The sequence below is a fragment of the Monodon monoceros genome, unplaced genomic scaffold (assembly GCF_005190385.1).
Source record: "Monodon monoceros isolate NGI ecotype Baffin Bay Population unplaced genomic scaffold, NGI_Narwhal_1 Super_Scaffold_2, whole genome shotgun sequence".
Lineage (NCBI taxonomy): Eukaryota > Metazoa > Chordata > Mammalia > Artiodactyla > Monodontidae > Monodon > Monodon monoceros.
Genome location: NW_021703776.1, coordinates 28803548 through 28829053, shown reverse-complemented (window position 1 = coordinate 28829053; position 25506 = coordinate 28803548). Strand labels below are relative to the sequence as shown.

General features: G+C 41.5%; 1 protein-coding gene across 4 annotated transcripts in view; it reads right to left on the bottom strand.

Moving 5' to 3' along the window:
- The window catches only part of GRM3 (glutamate metabotropic receptor 3), a 233680-nt gene that overhangs the window by 102852 nt on the left and 105322 nt on the right, over positions 1-25506 (bottom strand). For 2 of the 4 annotated variants that reach the window (XM_029233863.1, XM_029233864.1), the window contains exon 2: positions 264-875. The exons of the other annotated variants lie outside the window; for them this stretch is intronic. In XM_029233863.1, coding sequence (XP_029089696.1) covers positions 264-731 — 468 coding nt within the window. In that variant the 5' untranslated portion in view covers positions 732-875. The remainder of the gene's footprint in view (positions 1-263; positions 876-25506) is intronic. 4 annotated transcript variants of the gene reach the window in all.

Genomic DNA, 25506 nt, shown 5'->3' with positions numbered 1-25506 from the left:
ATAAGCAGTAATTGTTGTTTTAAGTCACTGAATTTTGGGGTAGCTTTTTATGCTACAGTAGCTACCTGATATATCTCTAAACAATTTTCATTGCTAAAGTACTGTTCTGTCTGCAAACCTATATTATCAAAGACCCATCGCAATGAACAATTGCATGGCTAATATCATCCATTGATGAAGCTCTTAGGATATTCTCCTCTTGTTCTCCCAAGACATAAAACCAAAGAGGTACAGTGTTTTACCAGCAGCACTGCCAATCTTACCTGTATGGAAACACTGCTGTAAGAGCCGCCAATGACCCCTGCAATGAACAGTGGGATATTTTCTTGAATGGCATAGGATCCATCAGGACACATATACTCGGCTTCATCCACTTTTGTCAAAGAAGCCCTGACAAATTCCAGTGATTGCTCTAATGCGTAGGTATCCCTCGAGCATGTATCCAAAATGTGAACCCCCAGCTTTACTCCTGGGAGCAAGTAATTGTCTTTGTTAATTTCATCAATAGCAAACAACATGGCTTCCAGGCGTTGGATCCCTCGATCTTCATTGATTCGCCCACATTCTTCAGTTCCAGTGCCTTTTTCTTTAATAGGAAATAGGCCCCCTAAAACGAGGTCACCTTCTATTTTAATCTCCCTCCTCAGAAAGTTATGGTCTCCTAAAGAAAGTAAAAGTCCCTTTGAAAACAAAGCTAAGGTAAGAACTTGGAGTCTTGTCAACATCTTCATGAATCCCGTATCTGTACCTCTGGGAGATATCAGTGGGTGGAACCAATGCTGCGCGTTAGTCCTCCTCTCTCATTTCCAAACTGGATCTTTGTTCTGTCCTTCATATAAGCGAGGAACAGGCTAGCGGAGGCTGTCAGCAAGTTCCTAAAGAGATGATAAAAATTAAATGAACAACAATGGTAAAGAAAGCAACAGTGATTATTACATTGATGGTCTCCATTCAGACCTTTGGTGGGATAATGACTCAAATTACCATCTGCTAAACACACATGGACCATTGCACCAGGCACGCTCCCAGCAAGTATTCTCGCCCAGTCCTTACAACACACTGTGATGTAGCTCTTAGTGGTCCCACCTCCCAGAAATGGGCACTGAGGACTAATGAGATAAAGTGACCTGACAATGTGTACTTAGAAGGGAGTTAGTGTTCAGACCCTGGGTTTTCTAATGCTAAGTTCACTTCACTCCCTCTTCTGAGTCATTTACTTTGCTATTGGTAGGGCAGCAACTTGGTTATGAGTCTTTATTCCTTGTCTTTCAACTGTAAACAACTCCTTCTTACCCACTCTTCCCTTTCCATTTGGAAATAAAACAGAACACAATGGTAACTCTGTCCCTCTGTCTGCATCTCTGCTGCCACAGCCCTGTCCTCCCTTCATAGCTGACGTCTTCACAAGGATTGTCCGCAGTATTGTCCCCACTTGCTGTCACCCCAGATGCTCTCAGTCACTGCAGCCAAGGCTCTGCCCCCACTGTTCTAACAAAATGGTTTTGGAGAAAGCAACTACTGATCTCCTAGTTTCTAATTCCTTTAACCCTTTGTAATCCTCATTTGACTTGACCTTAATTGAAATCTTGACTCTTCTCTCCGTGTTCCGACTTCCTAGGCTTCTGTTCTCATGCTGCATGTCTGACTACATCTCAGATTCCCCGCCCCACCGCAGTCCTGGGCTACCTTAATTAGTGTTCACAGTTTCAACGACCACTTAACTGATTCCTAGGTTAATTGCCTGCTAAACAGATCAAGGGACACATCCCTCTGACCCCTCAGGGTCTACCTGTTATAAACTCCCCCTTATCTCTGTGAATGGTTCTTCTCTGTACCCAGGCTCTCGAGCCAGAAACCTGCACAGAAGAGCCCTTCCCATTTCCACCTTTCCTATTTTCTTCCCATCAGCCCCAAAGTTCTGTAGAGTCTACCTGCTGAACATCTTTCAAAGCCACCTTCTTTTTTGTTTTTTTTTTTTTACCCACGAAGCCAGGCTCTCGTTATCTCTAGCAGGACCATAGCAATAGATTCCTAGGGAGCTGATGCCAGCCCCCAAAGCACCATTTTGTGAGTTAGGGAAAGATAACATTCCTCGAGTGCAAAATTCTAAAATTTGTTACTGCATAACCTGTAACATAGTTGTAACATCAGTGATGGAGAAGGTGGGATGCCTGGTGGCTGTCTCTTCCAGCTGGGGTTAGGCAGCTCCTGACATGGGCCTCACATTTCAGGGAGCATGGTAAGCATGAGTTCTGGGGTTTGCACAGGACGTTGGAGCTCAGGACAGTTTCATAAATCAAGCTTCTTTTTACATGATAGGCTCGAACATGTGCATCTTTTAGGAGTCAGGCAAAGCCCTCCGGGGGGATCATGTTTTTCTCCCCTGGGGTCTTTCCAGGGAACTTTCTAAAATGCTGGTGCGGAGCTGTCTGGTTGCATGCGCACAGGAACCAATGGACCTAGTGCTGTACTCTTGACACCCGGCTCCCTGGCAGTAGAGCAAACATCGGTCAGCACAGTCACTCTGTTTGACCACCCCCTTGGCCCCTAGGTGACGTAAGCTTATTCCATTCAGAGTCAGGTGAGAGACGGTAGCGCAGGGACTCCTGGAGCGGTCTCCTGACAGGGCACAGTTGCATGCTCTCGTGTGTGTGGTCATGTGTGCCTTTCTGCTCTCCCACTTCTGTGCATGATTGGGTATTGGTGAGGTGTTATGGAGGGAGGGGGGGTCTCTCCTGGCTGCTCCCCAGCTCAATCAGGATGCCTGAAAGGCACACCACTGGTGTGCTCTCAGGTGTACTAGGAAATGTTAGCGATCTGAATGGTGCTCCATTGGAGGAAGTGCTCTATCTGATGTAATCTTAATTGCTGTTCACAGTGCCCATCTCCTGTAAATCTATACTGACTTCCCCTTGCCTCTAGGTTGAAGGATGGGCTTGGTCTTGGCATGCTCCGTGATCTTGAACCTGGCAAGCTCTCCAGTCTTTCTGTTCACCGTGCCCATTGACTTCCTGGGAATGCCCTTCTACACCATTTGTCTGGTAAGCGCCCACTTAGCATCTAAGACCTTACAGTCAGTACCGGGAAGGGCCAAGGGTTTTTTCCTATCTTCCTTCCCCAGTCAAATTGTTTACTTCTTGCTTAATATTCCTGCTGTAGCTAATTCAAGAAATGTTTTGTGATTACAGTTGCTATTTGTTTCCTTGTCTGCTCATTAGGGATAAATGAAATGGCACAACTTTTAGGATTTGTAAGGTTTGAAGGAAAAAATAAAACTCAGCAAAAATATACAGACAGGAACTAGTTCAGTGTTTACTTCAACATTTTTGACATTTCTCCCTTCTCCTGTTAGCAGTGCCCTTTCAAACCTGGCTTTCCACATGCTTTCTGTTCCTTTTTCATGGGGCAAGTGAAGGGCTGTTTTCTTGACACACACAAATCATCTGGGTTTGGTTTTGTTCATGTAGGTGTGAACCTCAGCACTCAGAGAGGCAGTGATTGGAATGCTCGGTGTTAACCTAGAGCCTCTCTGGGATATCTGCCACAGGGCACCAGAAAATCTAATAATAATAATTTTTAAAGAGGTTGATACTGTAGTAGAATTTTTTTTGTTTGTCTCATATCAGTTTCTGGTCTCTCTTTGATTTTTATGTGCAATTCCCTTTGAAGCAAAACTGCCATGGAAGGTAAAAGACACTGCGATCATTATCGCTAATGATAAAGAAGCTGAAATTGCCTCATAAAATAATTGTTTTATGTGCCTAATAAAAGAGAATAGTTAATTAAAAGAAGGTCATCAACACAGTCTTAACCATCTATCTATAAAAAATGTAGCTATCTCTTGAATATGAAGGAAGTTTGACTACACAAAGAGTAAAGATGACCGTGTAGTCTATGGAAAGCTTAATTCTCGCTTAAGAGGATGCTCTTAGCCAAAGAAGACTTCAAATGAAACATCACATTATGCTGAAAGTAGTAGTATGTGTCAGTCTATCTGTCTCACAGGTAGAGGCTGTGTTTTATTTATCTTTGTGTATCCAGGGCCTGGCATAGTATCTGCAATCCAGAAGATATTCAATAAATATTTCTTGAAGGAATCCACAGATCCATGATAATGCTGTTTGCAAATGACTCTTTACTATTTTATTTGTGGCATAGCAAGTGGGAATTAAAGTACAGAAATCAGTTGTTTTATTTTATTACCCACCTAATCATCCCAAATGATCTTCCCCTATTATGCTCTTTGATGGTAGGACTGCCAGCAGGTAGTACTTTTTATACATGCAGGAGAGAATGCTGCCTTTGAATTTGAAAGTTGTAGCTGAGGCGGGTCTGTGAGAAGCGAAGAAAAATGTGGCCTCAAGTTGACCTACATTTACTTCAGTTTTCGGTCGGGAGAACACTAAATAAGGAACATGCCTATTTTCCTATTTCAGAGCTTCAGACACGCATTCACTCATCAAATATTTATTGAACACCTACTTTGTGTGTGCTGGGCCATGAGCTGGATACCTAGGATAGAAACTTTAATTGTAAACAAATGAACATTATGCCTGCTGTCAAATAATTTAAATGTTTGGATATTTTTATACAGAGAGTGATGGAAACGTACTCATCTCTGTTTCTTCCAACTATCTCCACCATGTGTGAAAATCTTCACAATAAGTTTACAATTACCTTTAACATGGTAATTGTTAAGTGCTTGATTCAAAAAGCAATTCATGACATATTACATATATTATGTACGTTTAAAAATTAGATATACAGAACTTAAAAACAAGTTGACTAACAACGTCATGTAAAATAGTTTTCCTTAAGTTCTCTGACAGGGCATCTTTAAGTAGCACTTAATGCAGTCTTAGAGAATTACCAATTAAAAATCAGTTACAGTAATGTTTAAATGCAGTCTTAATATTTTCTTATTTACCTTTTCCTTAAAGCAGAATTTGAAATGATTAAGACCGTAGGGGCATGCATAATTTAAAATTACTTAGTGTTATTTAAAATGAAGCCCTAAGAAATTGAACGAACAGGAAATTAAAAATTAACATTGAAAAATAGACAAGCACGCTTAATTCAAGGCAACTGTTTATCTCTGTGTAACAGTTTATCGGATTGTGGGAAAGGGCATCCACTACTTCTTTTCATGTTCCTTTCATTATAAATCAGCCAGCATCACATTCCCCAGAAAAACAGACTCCCTACTGCAGCCACCTTCATACGCAGCCAGAGAGTTGCAGCTCTGCACTCAAAAGTTCTCCATTCAGGGACGATGAGTGATGTGTCCACCATAAATAAGCATGTGTATGTAGCCCACTCTGTAGGCAACCTGCTCACTAGTGTTTTATTAATTGGTGCATTAATAGAATCTTAGGGGTTTGCTGTGAATATAACCCCTGAAAGATGTGGGCAGGAAGCATTTCTAAATTCTGCATATGCTAATACATATTTTCCTTCCTCTCTTGACTTCGCCCAGGGACTTAGTGTGGGAAATGCAATCCAGTTTGACTCAACGAATAAGTAGTTTATCCAGGGGTGATCTAATGCCAGAACCACTCTTACTCTTTCCTAGAAATAAGCCCTTGAATTGCTGAAAGGCTTCTGAGTGTGCTCAAAGCCCGCACACCCAACTGATCTGGAGAAAATTTAGGGTTAGTGCTAGCATGTACAATTTGGCTATACATTTGATTATAAAGTTTTCAGCTGCCAGAATTGTAGGCAACAAGAGACATGGCCTTTGTTCTTAGACTACCATTTTCAAATGGGTAAACAGAGGCTGTAGCCATACTGGTGTTTTTAATAGCAGGATGTATCACTGAACCATTCTGCTTCGTTTAAGAAATTATTATGAGAAACTGACTACTTAATATGCAATCATTCTTAGCAGATCTAGCTTAAAATTTCTATTCCTTGTAAGCCTTCTGTATTACTTCAGCTGTAAGGTGGCCTAGTTCCATTTGCTTAATTTCCTTATAGTTTGTGCTATGTTTATTATGATGATCATATTTTGTTTTCTATTTATTTACATAGTTATTTAAAATTGAAATCTAACAATTGGAATTTGTTCTTCTTTCCTCAGTAGATTGTAAGCTACTGGATATCAAGGTCAATGCCTTAGACAATGTTGTATTTTCCACAGCAACTAATGTACATTATTGCCAAATGATAAATTCTAAATAGCATCTAAGTTTTTGAGAGATTGATCAGAAGACTGGCAAAATGATTTGGAAATTCCATTCAGAGAATAAAGAAGATAGCTGAAAAGATCTGTTTTATTTTTGTTCATAATGATGCTATCATAGGTCAAGATTCAACTTTGGCACTAGAGAAATTTGGCCTCAGTAGCTCTGGTCTTTCCTTTAAATTGCTGATTTTTAAGGAAAAAAATAAAGTAAAATTGGAAAAGTTGAGAGCACTTGGAGAAATTAGAAAGATTAGGAAATGCATGGTCCCTCTGAGAGAGATTAGGAGGAATGGAGAATGGAAAAGAGCACACCAACTAACAGGTTATGTTCCATGAAAGTATGAATGACAAGGCAGAAGAGTGGAGGCCAGGCCTATGTATTAAGATTTGAAGTTAGGGAGGATAGTTCTGCTTTCTCTCAAGTTGCTCTAGTTTGAGGAAGCTTGAAATCCCACCATAAATAAAAGATTTCAAATAACCAAAAACTTAAGTCGAGAACTGGGAACAAATTGATCAGACCCTTTCCTGTGAGCCTGTTTTTTTCATAGAGAAGATTAAAGAAGCCCAGGAACCCTACGTGACTACAGTGAAGAGGGGGACACTACCAACTGGGATGATGGAGCCAGAAAGCGATGCTGATGCTGCCTAAAGGAGACATGCCTACTTCACTAAATGGCCTTGGACAACCCTCCCCACCTCACAAAACATCAGGTCTCCAATTTCCTTTATCTTCTGAATTTAGGGGGAAGTGTCTTTATGAGGTAGGAAAACGTTGACAGTTATGCTAAACTTTGGTCCTTAGGGTAATTGCTGGTAATTTACTTAAACAATAATATTAACTTGGGTTGGTCATTCAATATATATTATATTAAAGATTCATTTATTTCCCTTCAAAGTCAATCTTTATTTTTGTAAATATCAAAGGGTGGATTATTTTCGTGTGTGCGTGTGTGTGTGTGTGTGTGTGTTGTTATTTCAGCTGTTTTTTCATCCTCAAGTTTCCTAACCCCATTACCAGCCTTGGAATTGGAGCCTCCCCAAAGCCCCTGCAGTGCACCTTTGTCCTTTTCCTCTTAGAAGCTGCCAAGTCTACTAGAAATTACAGGTTTGTCAGTGTGAACAGAGAGTACAGAAACTGGGTTTGTCAAAAGCTTTCCTTCTAGCTCTGGACAAAATAGTGAAGGGGAAGAAATGGAGGAATATTATTCACGGGAGAACATTTTTACCTATTAACAATATGATCCATCAAGTGTATATTATTAGTAATGTCCTGTGTGTATACTGTCCTTCCTCTTGAATAATGTCAAAGTGTTTTGCACAATGAATTAACTCTTATTGCTTCCTGAGTAGAGAGAGAGAGAAAGTAGGGCAAATTACTCAAGATAGTAGTGAAAAGTAAATACAGAATTAGGATTTAAGAAGACTTTAATAATTACTTTCCAATCAGGTCTTACAAAAGAGAATGCATATCACACATGTTTCTGCAAAAATCTCACCCCCATCTATCAAATTCTCCTCAGTATGTAAATGGTAAAATGTTTGAAACAGCACTATCTTTGCCTGGTGCTAAATGAACTCTTTAGAGTATCTGTAGCCAGCTTCTGCATCTGGCCATGTCATAATATCTGGTATTAGATTTGCCCTCCTGCTGAAAATAGCTATAAAGCTGGACAAAACATACAAGGCAAACTATGATCTTTGAGAAAAAGAATCACACAAGGCAAGTGCCATGATTACCCTATTCCCCAACATGCTGCTTGGGAGTGCTTTTCTGCCATGGTGCAGTGGCAGCCCTATTGGCCTCCAGAGGCAGAGACTAGAGTTCTTGGCTTTTGAAGTGGTTGCAATTTGTGGGGCAGAGAGCCACATGGAAATGGTGAGCCTAAGGTCTGTGTTGTGCAAGGATTAGGCTGGTTATACACAGAGTGAGACTCAGTGAGGCCTGGCAGAGATCATTTTCCTGCAACAGGGTTGAGAGGGAAATATCTATATCAGAGGTCATGCATACAGAGAGGTATTGGAGTTCCAGCCCAGATGGAGTAGAGAGAACACACTGGGCATTATTGCACTTTCAATAAAATTCCCAGAAAGTTTACCCTCCATGAGTAAGAATCAAGCTCTGGAATAAGGGGCATGCCCTAGGACTACATCCAAAATACACCTGCCTTAACAAAGAATAAAACTAAACTTAACACAGCTAAAATGATCCACAGTTATTTCAGTACCTGCTAAGGCAAAACTGAAAGCTCTTAAAGGAAGTTGACATACTTGAGCCTGCCTGCAATATAATTCCACAGTATACAACCAAAAATCACTTGACATGTAAGAAAACAGGAAAATGGGACCTGAAGTAAAGAGAGAAATCCTTCATTAGAAAAAGGTCCCAAAACTTAGCAGATAAGGACTCTAAATAGTCTATTATAAAGATAAATTTGTTCAAAGACTTCAAAAAAATGAATGAGTAGATGAGGAATCTCAGCAGAGAATTGAAACTATGAAAAAAAGCTGAAGAAAGTTTAGAACACAAAAGGAAATATCCAAAATAAATATTTAATTATCTAGTAAATATCTAAAATAAAAACTTCATTGGGTGTATGTAGGGGAGCACAACAGATTGGAGATGGCAAAATAGTCAGTAAACTTGAAGATCGATGAAAAATAATTATCTAATCTGACCTAATAGAAAAAACACTGAAAAAAATTTAAAGCTTCAGAGTTCTTTTGAATAGTAAGTGGTCTAACACAGGTATAATCTGAGTTTCATAAGTAGAGGAGGAAGAAGAAGAAAAAAATACTTGAGGAAATAATTCCCCCAATTATTCCCCCAATTTGGTGATAAACATAAGATTATAAAACCAATAAGCTCAGCAAACCCTAAGCAGGATAAATACAAATAAAACCCACGTAGGCAAATCATTGCCAAATTGATAAAACCAAAAATAAAGCGAAAACTTTGAAAACATCGTGGAACAGCCCAGTTAGTGGGTAACAATATGAATGAGGGATCACTTTCATCAGAAACAATGGTGGCCATGATGCAATGGAATCTTTAAAGTTCTGGGAGAAAACTGGTTAAGTATCCCAGAATTCTACTTCTAGTTCAAATATACTTCAAGAATGAAGGTAAAATAAAAACTTTTTTCCAGGCAACTAAAACTGAGAGATTTCACTGCCGGCAGACTTACAGAAGAGAAATGCTAAAGGGGTTACTTCAAAGGAAGAGGAAATGGCACCAGATGGAAAATCAAATCAACAGGAAAGAATGAAGAGCACCAGAAATGGTAAATACGTGGTTTAATGTAGAAGAATAAGTCTAACTATGAAGTGTTGTCACGATGAGTTCATGAAAATTATATTTGTCACAAATTAAAAAATGGTAAGAAAATGGTAAGAAAAGATGAATTTCAATATTATTTGGTTTATCTTGTAGTCTGATTTTACTTCTCCCTGTGTGTATATGTTTGCATTTATCCTCGATCTTTTTTTTTAAACATCTTTATTGGAGTATAATTGCTTTACAATGGTGTGTTAGTTTCTGCTTTATAACAAAGTGAATCAGCTATACATATACATATATCCCCATATCCCCCCCCTCTTGTGTTTCCCTCCCACCCTCGCTATCCCACCCCTCTAGGTGGTCACAAAGCACCGAGCTGATCTCCCTGTGCTATGCGGCTGCTTCCCACTAGCTATCTATTTTACATTTGGTAGTGTGTATAAGTCCATGCCATTCTGTCACTTCGTCCCAGTTTACCCTTCCCCCTCCCTGTGTCCTCAAGTCCATTCTCTATGTCTGTGTCTTTATTCCTGTCCTGCCCCTAGGTTCTTCAGAACCATTTTTTTTTAGATTCCATATATATGTGTTAGCATATGGTATTTGTTTTTCTCTTTCTGACTTACTTCACTCTGTAGGACAGACTCTAAGTCCATCCACCTCACTACAAATAACTCAGTTTCGTTTCTTTTTATGGCTGAGTAATATTCCACTGTATATATGTGCCACATCTTCTTTATCCGTTCATCTGTTGATGGACACTTAGGTTGCTTCTATGTCCTGACTATTGTAAATAGAGCTGCAGTGAACATTGTGGTACATGTCTCTTTGAAGTATGGTTTTCTCAGGATATATGCCCAGTAGTTATCCTACATCTTGTTAGTGGAAAACCTTTTTGCCCCTTCTGTTGTTCTGCTAAAAGAACAGTCTCTTAATTCAAAGGCAGTGCTTCTGAATGTAAGTTGGGTCATAGCTGACAGCACGTTCTTCTTTATGATATAGCTGCAAATAGATTCAGTCAAGGTTGAAGCCCTGGTGGTACACACTGGTATAGTTGTTCTAGTTGTTAAAATATTGAAGTACTTTCATCCAGGTGGTGAATAGTCAAGCTACCAAGCCCTTTGAATATTCCTCCACTTCCCTGACTACTTTCATTCCCCCACTGCCTCCCTCAATTCCTTCATGGCCCAGCTAGAAAAGTGTTCAATTCTGGCAGAGTCGGGTCTTTAGGTTCCAGCTCCAAGAGTTGTGGTTGCTGTTCATTTTCTTAACTTGATGCCAGTTGTTAAACTTTTTGCATATCACCCCTGAATTGACTTGCTGAATAAGATGTTGGAAATTTGGGGAATGTTTCAGTTTTAAACAGAATTCTTATCAGCTTGAACAAAACTGGATTTGTCCTTGTGGGTTGATGGATTAACATCCATTTCCAATTTTTCTGGAAACCATACCACAGTTTTCCTTTGGGAACCAACACTTATGTTCATAAAGCAAGGTGAATCCATTCCTGGCTTGCTAGGTGGCTTGTGACACACACGACTAACCAGAGTGTGATATGTACCTGACCACAGCAGTTCATTCCAGAATGAGCCTGTGACCAAATCATTGCTAACCAGGGTTCATGTGAGAACATTTTCTAGAACCACCAGGAGAAAAGCATCCTCTTTCTGTCAGAGTGACGTAGAGGAATGGATGTAAGCCTGGAGCTGCTGGCAGCCACCATACCACCATGAGGCAAGAGCCTATCTGAGATGCAAAGCCAAGAGATGGAGAAGTAGTGAGACCTGACAGTATTGTACATGCTATTTAATTCAGCTCAGATTTCCCAGTTATGTGTGATAAATTCCTCTTTGCTTATGTCAGTTTGGAATCTGTTTTATGTCACTTTTCATTAAATGATTCCTGAATAGACCCTCCCTTAAAGATACTAAAATTTATTGAGGCACTACTGTGTGCCAGAAACTATAATGTTCTAAATAGATTATTTTATTTAATCCTGTAACTTTCCTCCTACTCAGTTATGCCCTTCCACAGATGCCTGATGCTGTCCTGCATCTCAGATGGTACCAGGGTTTGTGATGGTTTCCATTGTGTTACCCTATTTATGATGGGTTTTCCTAGAAATGCAACTACTCCAAAGCCATCCATTCCTTCATACTCTTATCAGAATTCCCATTTTCTCACTTCTCTTACTTATCACAAATAAAGTCATCTGATATATTAAGCCATCGGTTTTTAGCACATTAATGCAAGTTACTTTGTTACCTATTTAGGAATGGTCAGAGTTTTAAATGGGCCAAAACATTGGCTTAAAAAAGGAGAAACATTTTTAATCATGGAATTTTAGATACCTCAGTGTACAGACAATGAAGTATCAGGGCCTGATTAATATTCTTCAAGTTATAACAGCTAAGAACCCCATGCTCAAATAGAAACAACTTGGATTTATATATTAGACACTGTGGGGTTGTGGGCTTAGACTAATTGCCATGAATAGGCAATTAATTATCATTGACAAATCATCTCCAACCCTTCCAGTCACTGACATGACTTTAAAACCTATTTTCTCAGTTCTTGCTGGAAATTTTGGGGAAGTGTATTGGTGTGCTTTAGTTGGTTGGTATGAGCTCTCATGAGCCACTCATCCATATTTCTTCCCCAGTCCGTGTTCAGCGATGTCATGTTGATAGCTTCAAATTGGCCACGGTGCAGAAATCAGCAAATGTTAATGACCAGTCCCTTCACAAGTCCCAAAGATCTAGTTGTTAAACATTTAGCAGCACACCACTTGTGGTAAATTTAACCATGTGGTTGTAAAGTCCATTCCTAGAGAATTAAATAAGAAAAGCCTGGGAAAGCAGTACAGCATAATGCTTTAGACAGTGTTTTTCTAACTGCAGATCGCAAGCTATTCATGTGTCATGAAATATGTGAGTGAGTTGTAATGAGCATCTTAAAAGGAAATAGAAAAGTTTAAAATATATTAGTAAATATCAAAACAATGATCTAAGGCATGGAGTAAGGGTGAATATGATTTTCTAAAACTTTTTTCATGTGTATTTATGTGTGTATGCATGTATGTTCTGGGTTACAGTGTAAAATAATTTCTTTCTGGGTCATGGTAAAAAAAAAAGAAAAGGCTTGAAAGCCACTGTTTTACAATGTGGGCTCTGTCGTCAAGCAAATGTCGGAATCTACTTCCTGGCCTTAGCATATGGCCCACTCTCTGCCTCGTTTTACACATGTGTAAAATGGAGACAAAATTAGCACCTATCTCGTGGGGCTGTTTTTAGGGCTAAATGAAATAATTAACATGTAACATTAGCTCAATAATTGTTAGCTACTATTAGAATGATAGTAGCGAGGATAATTTGTCAATGGCTCCAGTGAATTTGGGAGGTATTCTGGACTCTCCATATAACCACCTCTAGTTCAAAGCTACGGCTGATCCAGGACTGGATACCTTTAACTACCTAGTCTATTTCCTCCTTTAGTGAACAGACCACCTAGTCCTAATCCTCAGGCATCCTGTCTTTCTCCTGGCTGATGTTAAGGAGAATTGTCACCTTGGGGAGTTGCTGGCTGCCTGAGTGATGCAAGGTGGGCCCTAACTTCTAAGATGTCCAGTGAATTCTAGATTGTTCAGTGTTTATGTGTGCTAAGGACCAGAAAATGCCTGGAGAAGATGGAAAGTGACCACCTAAGAAAAAGACGCAGGGTGCTCACAGCCAGTTGGTTTGTTCTGCTTCTTCTGAAAAACCTGTTTTCATCCCCGCTCCCTTGATTCTCTCCTGTCATATTGAATTTTATTGGGAGGTGCCGGGAACCTCTTACTCTGGGTCAATCCGGACTAGGATGTTAACTGACTCATATGCCAAGAGCAGACAGTTACTAAGATTCTGCCAGCAAGACTGTCTTAATTTTCATGATCCCACAAGCATTAGGGGCCTCAGCTACAGAGGGTTTGGGACCTTGTGGATGTACTAATGGTGTCTTTAAATTCCACGGCAACTACTCTGCCTGTGCCAACAAGTCTGCACTGCCTTCTGCCCCCGTAGCCAGTCCCTGCCTGCCTTTCAGGGAGAATTGATCCCTCTGTCTTAGTCTACATCCAAATACGGGGAGCTGCTAACACACAGCTGTAGCTCGAGTCATAGGTTTTCAACTAGCTGGACTCACGTGTCTCTTGGGTAGCTTGAACTTTTAAACTGGTTCTAACAACCTTAATCTGTGTTTTAAAAAAAAGACCAAGGGCTTCCCTGGTGGCACAGTGGTTGAGAGTCCGCCTGCCGATGCAGGGGACACGGGTTCGTGCCCCGGTCGGGGAAGATCCCACATGCCGTGGAGTGGCTGGGCCCGTGAGCCATGGCCGCTGAGCCTGTGTGTCCGGAGCCTGTGCTCCGCAACGGGAGAGGCCACAACAGTGAGAGGCCCGCGTACTGCCAAAAAAAAAAAAAAAAAGACCAAGTTTAACACAAAGTCTTCCTATAACACAGCCTCAAGGTTTCCTTTGCTTCCCTTGCATACTGCCCAAGTTACCAGCATGAAATTTTGGTGCTCTGTCGTTACATAAAGACCCATTTCCCCAGGCAATAAAGGGATGGCGAGGCGCAAAAGAGTGCATATTGTATGAATCTGCTTATGTAAAAGCCAAAACCAAGCTGAAGTCATCTAGCTTGGTGTTGGAAGTGAGGATGGATTTCACTCTTGGGGATGAGGATGGATTTCACTCTTGGGGATGTGGGAAGTTAATGACTGGAAGAAGCATGAGAGTGCTTCTTGAGTGCTGGTAACTTTCTGTTTATTGATCTGGGTTCTTGTTTCACGGGGAGTGTTCAGCTTGTTAAAATTCATCAAGCTGCACAATTATGATGGATACACAATTAGGACGGATGAAGTGTATGTATATTACACTTCAGTGAAAATTTAAAAAGAGAAAGCAAGGCTAAAATGAATAAGAATGGGGAACGCGGCTGCTCATTTTTTAAAATGATTTTATGATAAATTGGCCACAGGGGTACTGACATAAACTTACAGCTCTGGGCTTTTTGACAACACCAGCCCTGATGAGAGAATCCCTTAATGCCTGGTGAGAGGCCCTGGTGGAAAATGAGGTGACTTACTTTATCGAGTGTGAGTGTGGGCGACGCAGAGAGAGTCCACCTTCTCATTATAATAGGAAGCCGGGCACTTTGTTTTCCTTCCTGCATTTAAGCAAAAACCAGGAATCGGAGTGTAATTGACACATACACCAGTCATAAGCAATCTGACAGTCGGTACCTGCAATATTTTTTTTTTTTTTTGCGGTACGCGGGCCTCTCACTGTTGTGGCCTCTCCTGTTGTGGAGCACAGGCTCCGGACGCGCAGGCTCAGCGGCCATGGCTCACGGGCCCAGCCGCTCCGCGGCATGTGGGATCCTCCCGGACCGGGGCACGAACCCGTGTCCCCAGCATCGGCAGGCGGACTCTCAACCACTGCGCCACCAGGGAAGCCCGGTACCTGCAATTTAACAGCTCAGGCTGGACGGACCAGAAAGGTGAACAGCGAGCTCCAGTGAGAGGAGCTGAACTTCAGGCGCATTGTGAAGTGAGGCAACTGAGGCTTTCATAGTTTGAGTTCTGAAAAGCAAAGGGAACTAATCTTTGGTTTTCTGATGTTCCAGTGTTCAGTAAATTCTGTTTAACATTTTAAAATAAATCACTTACTGTATGTATTACATGCTAGGCCCTCTGGTAGGTTCTAAGGCTACGAGGATGAGTGGGACAGCATCCTGGCTAAGTACAGTAAAAATACGGTTTCTTGAGACCATGATAACCATCAAAAGCTAAATTTGGAATGTAAACCAAATGGATTTTGGCAGAGCACTCCAATGTGCCAAACCTGATGAGGACCCAAAGACTCCTGCCCTCATTGCCATAATCGTTTGCTTCTCCCACACAGGTTGTGATAGATTACCATTTCAAGGTACAATGGGCAAATCACCTGGCGGAGTTCCAAGGGCTGCAGGTACCACTGCCTTTTCCATAGGCAGTTAATCTTTGAGTCTGACCATCCTGCCTTCTGTGATGCCTGGTGCCATTTTAGACAAGTGCAAACCTGATGCCCACAGAGACCAATTCATGGCCCAAGATCAAAATGTGAGTAAGTAGCAGTCCTGAGAATATATCTCCAGGCATTTGATTCTGTTATCGTCCTTATGCTCCATGTTTTTGGTTACCATGAGCTTTCATATTTAAAAAGGTCACAAATAATTGTATGGAAAGTTGATTTTAATTATCCTTCTCATCCCATCTTTTAGGTACCCATTATTTTCTCTATGCTCAAGCCTTCACCAAATCCTGATTGCTGTTTTGATCACACTAGCTCCAAACTTGGCTTTCTTTTCTCTGTTGCTACTGTTAGATGACATCAACCTTCTATTGATCTTTGTTTCTGACTGCCGCAGCTGCCTTCTAGTTGGACTTCACACACCTCTCTTCTCTCCACTTCAGTCTATTCAATATATTGCTCTAAACTTGTATTCTTTACCTGTGGTCACTTGAACAGATTCAGACATCTCCTGTCAGTCTAAGTTTAGTGTTAGCATCACCAGTTTCAATCACTTTACCCATTCACTTCTTTTCTCTTCTCTTTTACAGACCATTTTCTTTAGCTCCTAGGAAACACCAACATAACGTTTGATGCTTTCTGTTGTCATTCTTAGCTCAGCATAATTTTCTAGTCTGGACAAGTTAATTCAGTTGGTTAGCTCATGGCACTTAGCGAAGTTTCCATCGTTTGATGTGTCCCAGTTGCGTTATTCTAGACAGAACTTGTGTCACATGTTTGGTCATAGTCTGTATTGCAGAAGCCTGCTATTGGTCATAAAGTAAACTGTTGGACACTCTTCCTGGCAAGCTTTGAATAAACCAGTTATCGTAGCTAAACTTAGGAGAGCTAGCAGATCTGGGTAGGTTAGTATGGTCTTTTCTAGCGATGGATGATGTATTGCCAGGCAACACGTAGCAGGTACGCCAGAATGATTTGTTGGCTATAAACGACTATTTTCTCGTTTCTTTCACACTTTACAGTAAATCGCAGTTTTCTTTTTCACTAGATCCTCATTCCTGAATGGAAAATGTAGTTAACATTTTTTTGAGCTTATTTGTAAGTTGTGCTCATTTACTCTTCCCAAGATTTCTGTTGTAAATAGATGAATAAGGCTGGTTTAGGGGCAGACTTCAGCACCTCTTGTTCAGGACTCCTCGGTCACTGAGCAGTAGAACAGATCTGTCTGATTCCCGGTTCTTTGGCCTTCCTTTTATTACTCCCTGCCTTTGAGAATTGTGTCCAAATATCCCAGGGAACAGATAAGAAGAGTGTGAACTGTAAGACACCTTCAAGTGGCTTGAGTGTCTTTCTTGTGCTTCTCTTTCTTTGAATTCATTTGTGTTTGCTTCACTTAGATTCCTAAAGTATTATTGCCTCAAAAAATTTTGTCTCAAGTCTGTACGGGTTCTAGTTTAGTTTCAGGAGACCCTTTCCTCTAGGCCGTGACTCTTGGAGATGATCCTAACTAGGGAGGGGACCCTTGAACGTGAATTTGTTTCTACACCTGGCACCCACTAGCCTTCTCACCATGGCCATCTTTGGAGCCAAGTCCATCCACTGTCCAGATGTTTCTTTAACTTGTGGCTTAGCACAAGCCACTTCCACCTTACTGTTTAGCGAACACATCGAGTAATAACCTTGGGGAATTTCAAAAGCCCTGAACTGCAATTCCTGTCTGCAATTCCTGCAAAATTATCCCAGTGCTGTAAATGCTGAACTAGCCAAGCATCCCCTCCACAGCTTGCCAGTGACCCATTTCACAGTGGGAGGGCCGCCACTTTATAAGGCCTGCGGTGGGACACACAGATGCTACCCAAAGGATGGTATGTCACATGACACCCAGAGGAAAACTGAATACCCAGGGAAAGCAGATTTTGTTCAAAAACTTTATTTTTTCATTAGGTCGGAAGCTTGTAGTGTAGTAAGAATTAGAAACTGAGCTCTGATTTTATTGACGAGAAATAGCACCTTTAGTTAAAACTGCATAAAGAATGAGCATATGGATTTCCTTAAATATTACTGACGTTGCGTGGACTTTATATGAAATCCCTCACTAGAACCTTAGCTTCTGAGTGTGTTCAATGATGTTTCCATGTTGATCGAAACAAAGTTGCCCTCTAATACTCCCCTGGGATGCATTTTTTGAGCTGTGAAGGCTTGACAGTTGAGAGTCAAGAACAATGAAGGTATCTTTGACATGGGTGAGTCAAAAGAAGATAAGCGTTCTTTATGGGGTTTTGAGTGGATTCTGTGACAATCAGTGAACAGGACAGTAGCCTAATTCCATGAAAAATTTCACGGTATACCTCTTTTTAAAAAATATTTTATTTATTTATTTTCTTTATGTTTTTGGCCGTGTCAGGTCTTAGTTGCTGCACGTGGGATCTTCATTGAGGCATGCGGGAGCTTTCGTTGTGGCACGTGGGCTCTTCGTTGCGGCGCCAGGCTTCTCTCGAGTTGTGGCGTGTGGGTTTTCTCTCTCTAGTTGTGGCTCATGGGCTCCAGGGCGTGTGGGCTCTGTAGTTTGTGGCACACAGGCTCTCTAGTTGAGGCGTGCAAGCTCAGTAGTTGTGGCGCGCGGGCTTAGTTGCCCCGCGGCATGTGGGATCTTAGTTCCCTGAGGGGGATCGAACCTGCGTGCCCTGCACTGGATGGTGGATACTTTACCACTGGATCACCAGGGAAGTCTCATACCTCTTAATGTACTAGCTCCACTGCCCCTTCCTCCAAATAGCCACTATCCTTGGCATCACTATTCGTGTTCTTGTTTTTAATATGTGTGAGTATTTGTAGATGATAAGATGTTTCAATAGGAAAGCCTTAGAAATAGTCCACATTGACCCTTGATCTTCTCAATTTTTCATATGAAGAATCTGAATCCCATGGGGTAAGGAGATCCCTATTTTAGGATCTTGACTGAACACTTAGTTAAGGGCTCTTGGCCTGGATGAAATCTAGTCCGCATGTGGTGCCTATTTCTGTGGATGTAACGCACTGCTAGATTCTTCCAGTATATTTTCTTCTTCTACATAGAGGCCTGTTACTTTCCCACAAATGATTTGGAATTCCTGCTGAGATTTTCCTCCCATTAGACAATGCTGTGACTTCCTGAGGGGACAGTTTGTTAAAGAAAGAGTCAGGGATACTAGCCGGGTAAGCCGAGGCAGACAAAGAGGTCTTCCATTGTTAAGTCGCAAGGATGGATGGCAGCTAGCTGTAGGAAACATAAGGTGTGTATTGGCCACATGCTGTTGCTCTGAGAACAATGGTGAACAAGTGAAAGGTTAAGACAAAAGCAAAAAGGAAAATAATAGATGTGTCCACAGGCTGTCTGCTGCCAGGTAGGGAAAAAGAAAAAGGATGTTGTCTTGAGGAAGGCAACTACTTCTGTCTGCTGAGCTTTTGAAAAAGGTGAAGTGAACCGCAGGGCGACAGGCAAAACAACAGGGGAGAGGGCGGGCTAACGGAATGTTGACTGTTCCTCGCAGAAACGTGAGCTCCGGGCTGCGCTGCTTAGTGGGCTGTGAAATCACAATGAACAGAGCAAGCGTTTTGTAAGTGAGCCGAAGCTGCTTCCAATTACACCCTATTAGCTGCTTTTAGAACAACCACAGTGAACAACTCCATGTTCATCGGACTGCGATATGGTCTTGAAGAAACCATTAATAAAAACGGTCGATGGTAGTTACCCTCACTGTGTTGATATTTTAAAACTGCACAGAGAATGAGCCATTTAGGATGTTTGCCAGGGTGGGCTGCTGAAGCAGGAAATGGCTTGAGTAGAAATGGCAACCAGAGCTGATGGTACCAAGATATTCCAACAGAGTCTGCCTGAGGTTTTCATTTATCTATTTGTGTACTTCTGCTGAGATTATACCTGGACTCTGTTGAATGTAATTGAGGCTAAACCTCTTCAGTACCTAAGGTGTAGACAAATGAGTGGGAGCTCAAGAACACACCGAACCTATAAGGAAAAAGAGGCTTTGATTTATGTAGAAGATGAAAGATATTAAATATCACAATTGCCCATGTAAAAGCCTTTTTAGGAAATAAAATGAGCTCATAGAAAATATGATCGAAAAAGAAAAAAGAAAAAAAAAAAAACCCTGTCAATTTTCTCCTGAAATAATGGCTTTAAAATCCTTTTTGACCCCTAAGATATTAGAGGGTCCATTGTCATTTCTGTTTTGAGACATATTAGGGAGGGTTTAGAAACTGTAAAGGAGAGCACATTTTATGGATAAAACATTGCTTTGTTGAGTGGAGTGAAAATTAATTAAGCTGATGTGACAGCTAACTTTTTACCACATGGCTCAAGGGTGTCTGCTGAAATTTTTCTCAGGGTAGTGGGATGTGTAATGGAATCATGGACACTTACATGTGGAAGTGGACTCACAAAATGTCTCTTGCAGTTCCTCTGAGGACCTGAAGCCATGAGTGGTCTCGCCTGCATTATTAAATCACTTGAAATCAGAGCCAAGACTAGAACTCAGTTTATGACTTCAAAGGTCCTCTGAGCATGTTGTCTCCATGGAAATGAGTTGGCGGTCTTTGCTGTACTTGACCTACAAAATCAATGCAGAGTTGACACTAGAACCTGAAGCCCGTCTGAGACACTTGTCTCCTTCCAGTTCTTGTCAGGCCAAAGTTGTGTGATGTTTGCCAACCCTGTTATTCAAAGGAGCTGATTCCAAATGGTCTGCTTTACCCAAGAATCACTAAAAGTACTCCTGGCTCTCTGTCCAATATTCCTTTTGAGTAAAGTGATATAAGCCCTGTGAAATCTGGCCTTAGCACATGCACCAGGCTAGGGATTCATCTTGGCTTAGAAGGTGAAACAAATGTGATGAAGGCCATGGCTGGACTCTGATGAGTTATGTGGCCTTGGGGAGTGTCTGAGCTTTAGTTTCCCGGTGTATAGAACCAAAGGGTTGAGCTGAATGGTCTCTCCAGTATTCTCTTACTTGCACATTTTGTTTTCCATCCTAAATTCAAGGTTGAAAAATATTTCTGGAATTCTAGAGGTCTATCTACTTAACAACACTTCTCTCTCCTCTCATATACGGTAAAGAAGTCTATGGAAGTCATTCAAAAATATATCTTTTTCTGTACACGGCTGACCCTCTACTAGTCACGTTTTTGGTTTTGTGTCCCAGTGTAGGGCTACGTTAGACCTATCCTGCCATTCTCTCATTTGTCCACCCTCCTCCCCCTCCAAGGATGGAACTCAAACACAGAGGTACAAGAATTGAAACGAAGAAGTAAAAATATCTCTATTTGCTTGATTCCCAAAAGAATCAATGGAAAAACTGCTCTAAACAAAAAGAATTTAGTAAAGTAGCAATTTATGAAATTATCATACAAAAATTAAACAAAAAGCAGTTCTACAGGTAAATATATATTCAACGGGCAACAACATTCTTTTTGCCAGTGCCTCTCCGGATTCTAGAAAAGCACATTTTCCAGAAGAGTTCTCAGGAAGTGCTGATGGAATAATATTTATCCTAGTCTTACGTGTTCACGCAGTTTTCTTTCTTTTTTGTGGTGCTTATACTTAAAGGTCAGTTTGAATGGACAGAAGATACTTAGCTTACATTTGCTTTCCTCGAGCAACTTAGATATATTGCTCAATTGTCTTCTGGTAAACCATTGCTGTTGTAAAGTGTAATGTCAATCTGTTTTTTTTACCCTTATAAGTGACTTAGTCTGTTTGCCTGAATCTCCTCCCTTTTCTTTTTAAAATGCCCCATAGTTTTACTGGACAGTGTTTTGATATTGACTGCCTGGTTTGATTTTTTTTTTTCCCCAAGTATACAAAATGCCCTTCAAAAAAAGATGGAACCCAAACAAATTAGTCTTAAAATAAAGGTTAGAGAGCCAGATGAAGAAAACATTAGAAAAACATTCTCAGGAACTCAAGATCATTGAAAGATATTTAATGTTGGCTGCCTACCTAGAAACAGCTTTGTATTTTTAGCAACATTGGAAAAAAAGGAAGGGAGGAAAAAAGGAAAAAAGAAAAAAAATACTTGAGGGCCTACTTTGTTTTAAGTATAGGAGTAGGCATATCCCTATAGTTCAAGTTGGTCCTCTCCATCATTCATTTCAGCCAATATTAATCAGTGCACTTACATGCCAGGCACTCGATACAGAGGTGGAGGAGACAAACACAGTCTTTGTCTTCAGTGCGCTCACCTACGTGTATGTTTTATCTTCAACTTTACACAAAAGTTCCCATGCTTTTGTCAAACTATAGATTTCATTTAGAAACTCTGGAAATATGACCCCTTTTTTTTTTTTTTTTTTTTTTTTTGCGGGACGCGGGCCTCTCCCGTTGTGGAGCACAGGCTCCGGACATGCAGGCTCAGCGGCCATGGCTCACGGGCCCAGCCGCTCCGCGGCATGTGGGACCTTCCCGGACCGGGGCACGAACCCGTGTCTCCTGCATTGGCAGGCGGACTCTCAACCACTGCGCCACCAGGGAAGCCCAATATGACCCCTCTTTAAAAAATTCCTCCTAGCCATGAATGTCAAAAAAAAATGGGTAAGTATACATTTTACTATCAGAATGACATAGCACATTTCATCCAAAAAATTCTCACTCCAAAGGTTGTTTTTCTTAGTCTGCTAAGTTCTTGGTGAGCAGCTCTGTAGGAAGGCATTCATGTCATGTTGAATTGGAGGCAGAGCAAGGCCATGTGGCTTCTCCAAGGTCACTGAGTGAGGTGGCAGCAAGTCCTTGATCCAAGGTATCTGCAGGTGTCTGGGGAAGATTTCTGAGTATATTGTTTTCACCTTCCTGACTGTTCAGTCAGATTCTCTGGTGTGCAAGTTGCCAGGTTTGGAGACATTCTAAACCTAAGTCTGGCTTCTCCAAGGTAGGCCGGTGCTAAAATGAGAAAGGCCTCTCTCTATCCTTGGGCCAATGCCCCATTCTCCCCCAGCAGCACGGCTGTGAATGGTTAGATAAAGCGCACCTCCCACTGCCCTCAGGGGCCTTGGGCACACCTGCCAAGTCAATGCACTTTATCTCAGTCAAGCATTGCCTGGCCCTCTGCTGTGGCCAAACGCCCAGGCTGTTGGCTGCTGTTTGACAAAGCCAACTGGAGAAGGAAATGACCCAAATGCCAGCCCAGGGAGAGGTACGAGATCGAAAGGAAAGTTCCATAAGGTAAAACATGCAAATGAGAAAGCCTGGCTTTTCTCCTCCACATAAATCAGCCACTTATCACACTGGGCCATGAAATGCCAAGACAGCCAGTGTACCCAGATTTGGCCACAGCAAAGGGAACCAACATGAACAGTTGGCTAGGAGTCCAAGGGCCTGGGCGTTGAGGAATAAAGCAGAGCCCGTTTCTGCTTCTGCTGGTCACCATTCATATGCTTCCAAGGGAGTTTTGGGGTATCTTTTGTAAGGCACCTCCCATTCTGTACGGTAGAGAATCTACCCCTGCACTTGTTTTGGTCACCATGCTAGAATTCTTGTAACTTCCTTGGTGGCACATTCAAGTCCTCGTTCATCTGTTCACGCACCAGAATGTCGCCACACCTCGTAGTTTAACTCTTACCTCTGAGATGGTGGTGCTCATCCAGACCCGCATGTTGCTATGGGAACAGAAGGTTGGAATCCTCTCCGATGCCCTAGTGGAAACTGTTGGCAAGTGGTTTGTTGGGGGCTATCTTTGCAACTCCTCTCAGCCTCACGATCCTATGGGCACCATTTCCTCTTGTTGGGGCCTAGCTGTGGGAACTTCTTCATGCTCTCCATTGCAGAGGAGAATCAACAGCATAGCTCTCTGCAATTTTTGCAGGGGCCCAGACGGTCTGGGAGAGACACCCATATGACATTAGGCTGCTACGGAGGGCAAGATCTTCTGGCTCCCCGTCTCTGCTGTAGCCCTCCTTGAAGAAAAGCTGTAGCGTTCTTGAATGTGATCTTAAACAGCTCCTGCTGTCTCCGTTTTCTCATCTGTGAGATAGTGCTAATCATACTTCCCCATGTTGTTTGGAAACTTAAATGAGATAATGCTCAGCCTTTTACTAAGCCTTCAATTCTACTATGAGATTTGTTCTTTGTACCCATGAGTCTCTTATTATAATATAGATTCCACTGGCAAGAATAATATTACAAACTTTTTTTTCAATCAATAGAGGACATTTTAAGTACTTAGGGGTGAATAGTTGCTGTAAAAGTTCTAAAAACAAGCATTGTCAACCTTCTGATTTGTCCCTGGTCACAGGGGTATGGTGTGGTCAAGGTTGCAGATTGAATCTCAGAATAAGAAAAATAAAGCGATTTCAAAAGGGGAAAAAAAAAGAGACGTCAACACTGTTTTTAGTAGAAAGGGAAAAATGAAGGACCATGCAATCCCTACAGATTCTCTCCGCTTTATTGAAGTTTTCTTTGGATTTTTCAGAGGATATGCTTTTCTGAATCATTGAGGTGCATCTCTGTGCGTGGTGAGGGAGAGGATATACATCTTACAGATCATGGTAACTTGGAATTTAGCTCCTGCCTTTCAGTTTTCTCTCAGAAAAGTTCTTATTCCAAGCCCAAAGCAGAAACTATTATTTGAATCTTTCTGTTGCTTTCAGTTTCCATTGCCTGACAGTAAAACATACATAGAGAGAAACTACTACATCATTTATATTTTTGCATGACACACATAATGTTTTATAATTTCCACCTTCAAAATGATGAGGCCATCTGGCATGACACAGTGAGAAAGTCCACACTTCGTAGTGAGACTTGTGTTTTAATCGTGGCTGTGTGGATTCTAAGCTCTTTGACTTTGGGCAAGTTATTTAACATTTCTGAGCTTCAGTCTCCTCATCTGGAAAGTGGGGATAATAATATTAAACTCTGATTGTTCTTGTGATGTTTAAACAAGATAATACTTTCAAACTGTCTGTCATGTGGTAGATACCCAAAGTGTTCCCACTGTTCCCCCTTTTTTAAATTTATAGCTGTAGAAACGGAGAGAGGTCACAGAGAAGAAACAGAGCTCAGTTCTCCAGGCCTATAACACACTCCCTAGTGCGCTTTGCAAAGCTCACCTTTATTTCCTATATGGATCTCTTTTGAGGGTGGAATTCCATAAGAATCCTTAGCTCACAGAAATCTTTGCTCAAAACCCTTCAGTGGCTCAAGTTCCTACCTAAGCATGTCTTAAACTCTTCTTCCTGATTTTCAAGTTCTTTTATATATACTCTGGTATACTGTGCCTTTCCAGTCCAATTTCTTACCATCCTCCCCTATTCTCTGCCACACGTCTTCTGCTTTATTCATTGGTATGGCAGGTTATATTTTCCCAGAATATTTCTGGTCCTACATGCTCTTCCAGAACCTTGCTACTCTCCCAAGGAGCAGAGTCTATTTTCCATCCCTTTGAACCTGGGTGGGACTTTATGTCTTCCTTATGAAGAGAATGAGGTGGGAGTGCCAGCTGCTTTGTGACCTCAGGGTGTAAAAGCGACAAGGCCTCCCGCTGCTGCTGATCTTCCTCTCTCAGGATGCTCACCTTTAGGGCCCGGACCCCTTGCTGGGAAGAAGCTGAGCATCACATGAAGAGACCATGTGTAAGAGTTCCGGGTGGAGGAGAGGTGAGCTGTCTCCACCAAGCTCTGGCAAAATTCCAGCTTCACGAGGAAAATTAATGCCATCATCTTAAGCCATTAAGTTTTGGGTGATTTCCTGCTCAGCAGCAGGAAACCGGAACAGCTTGGGAGTGCTGCTTCCCACTTATATTTAAAGTTTTTTGATGGTAAAAGGCATTTCTTCTCTGTTCTTTACTTGGAGTACAAATCAATGCTGGGCATACAACATATAAAACAAAAATGGTCCTTAGTGATCATCTAATCGAACCATGACAGAAATGAATTTTTTGGAAAATAGATACCCTGGGCCTTATTTCTTGTGATTCTGATGAAGAAGATCTGGGGTGCTGCCCAGAAATA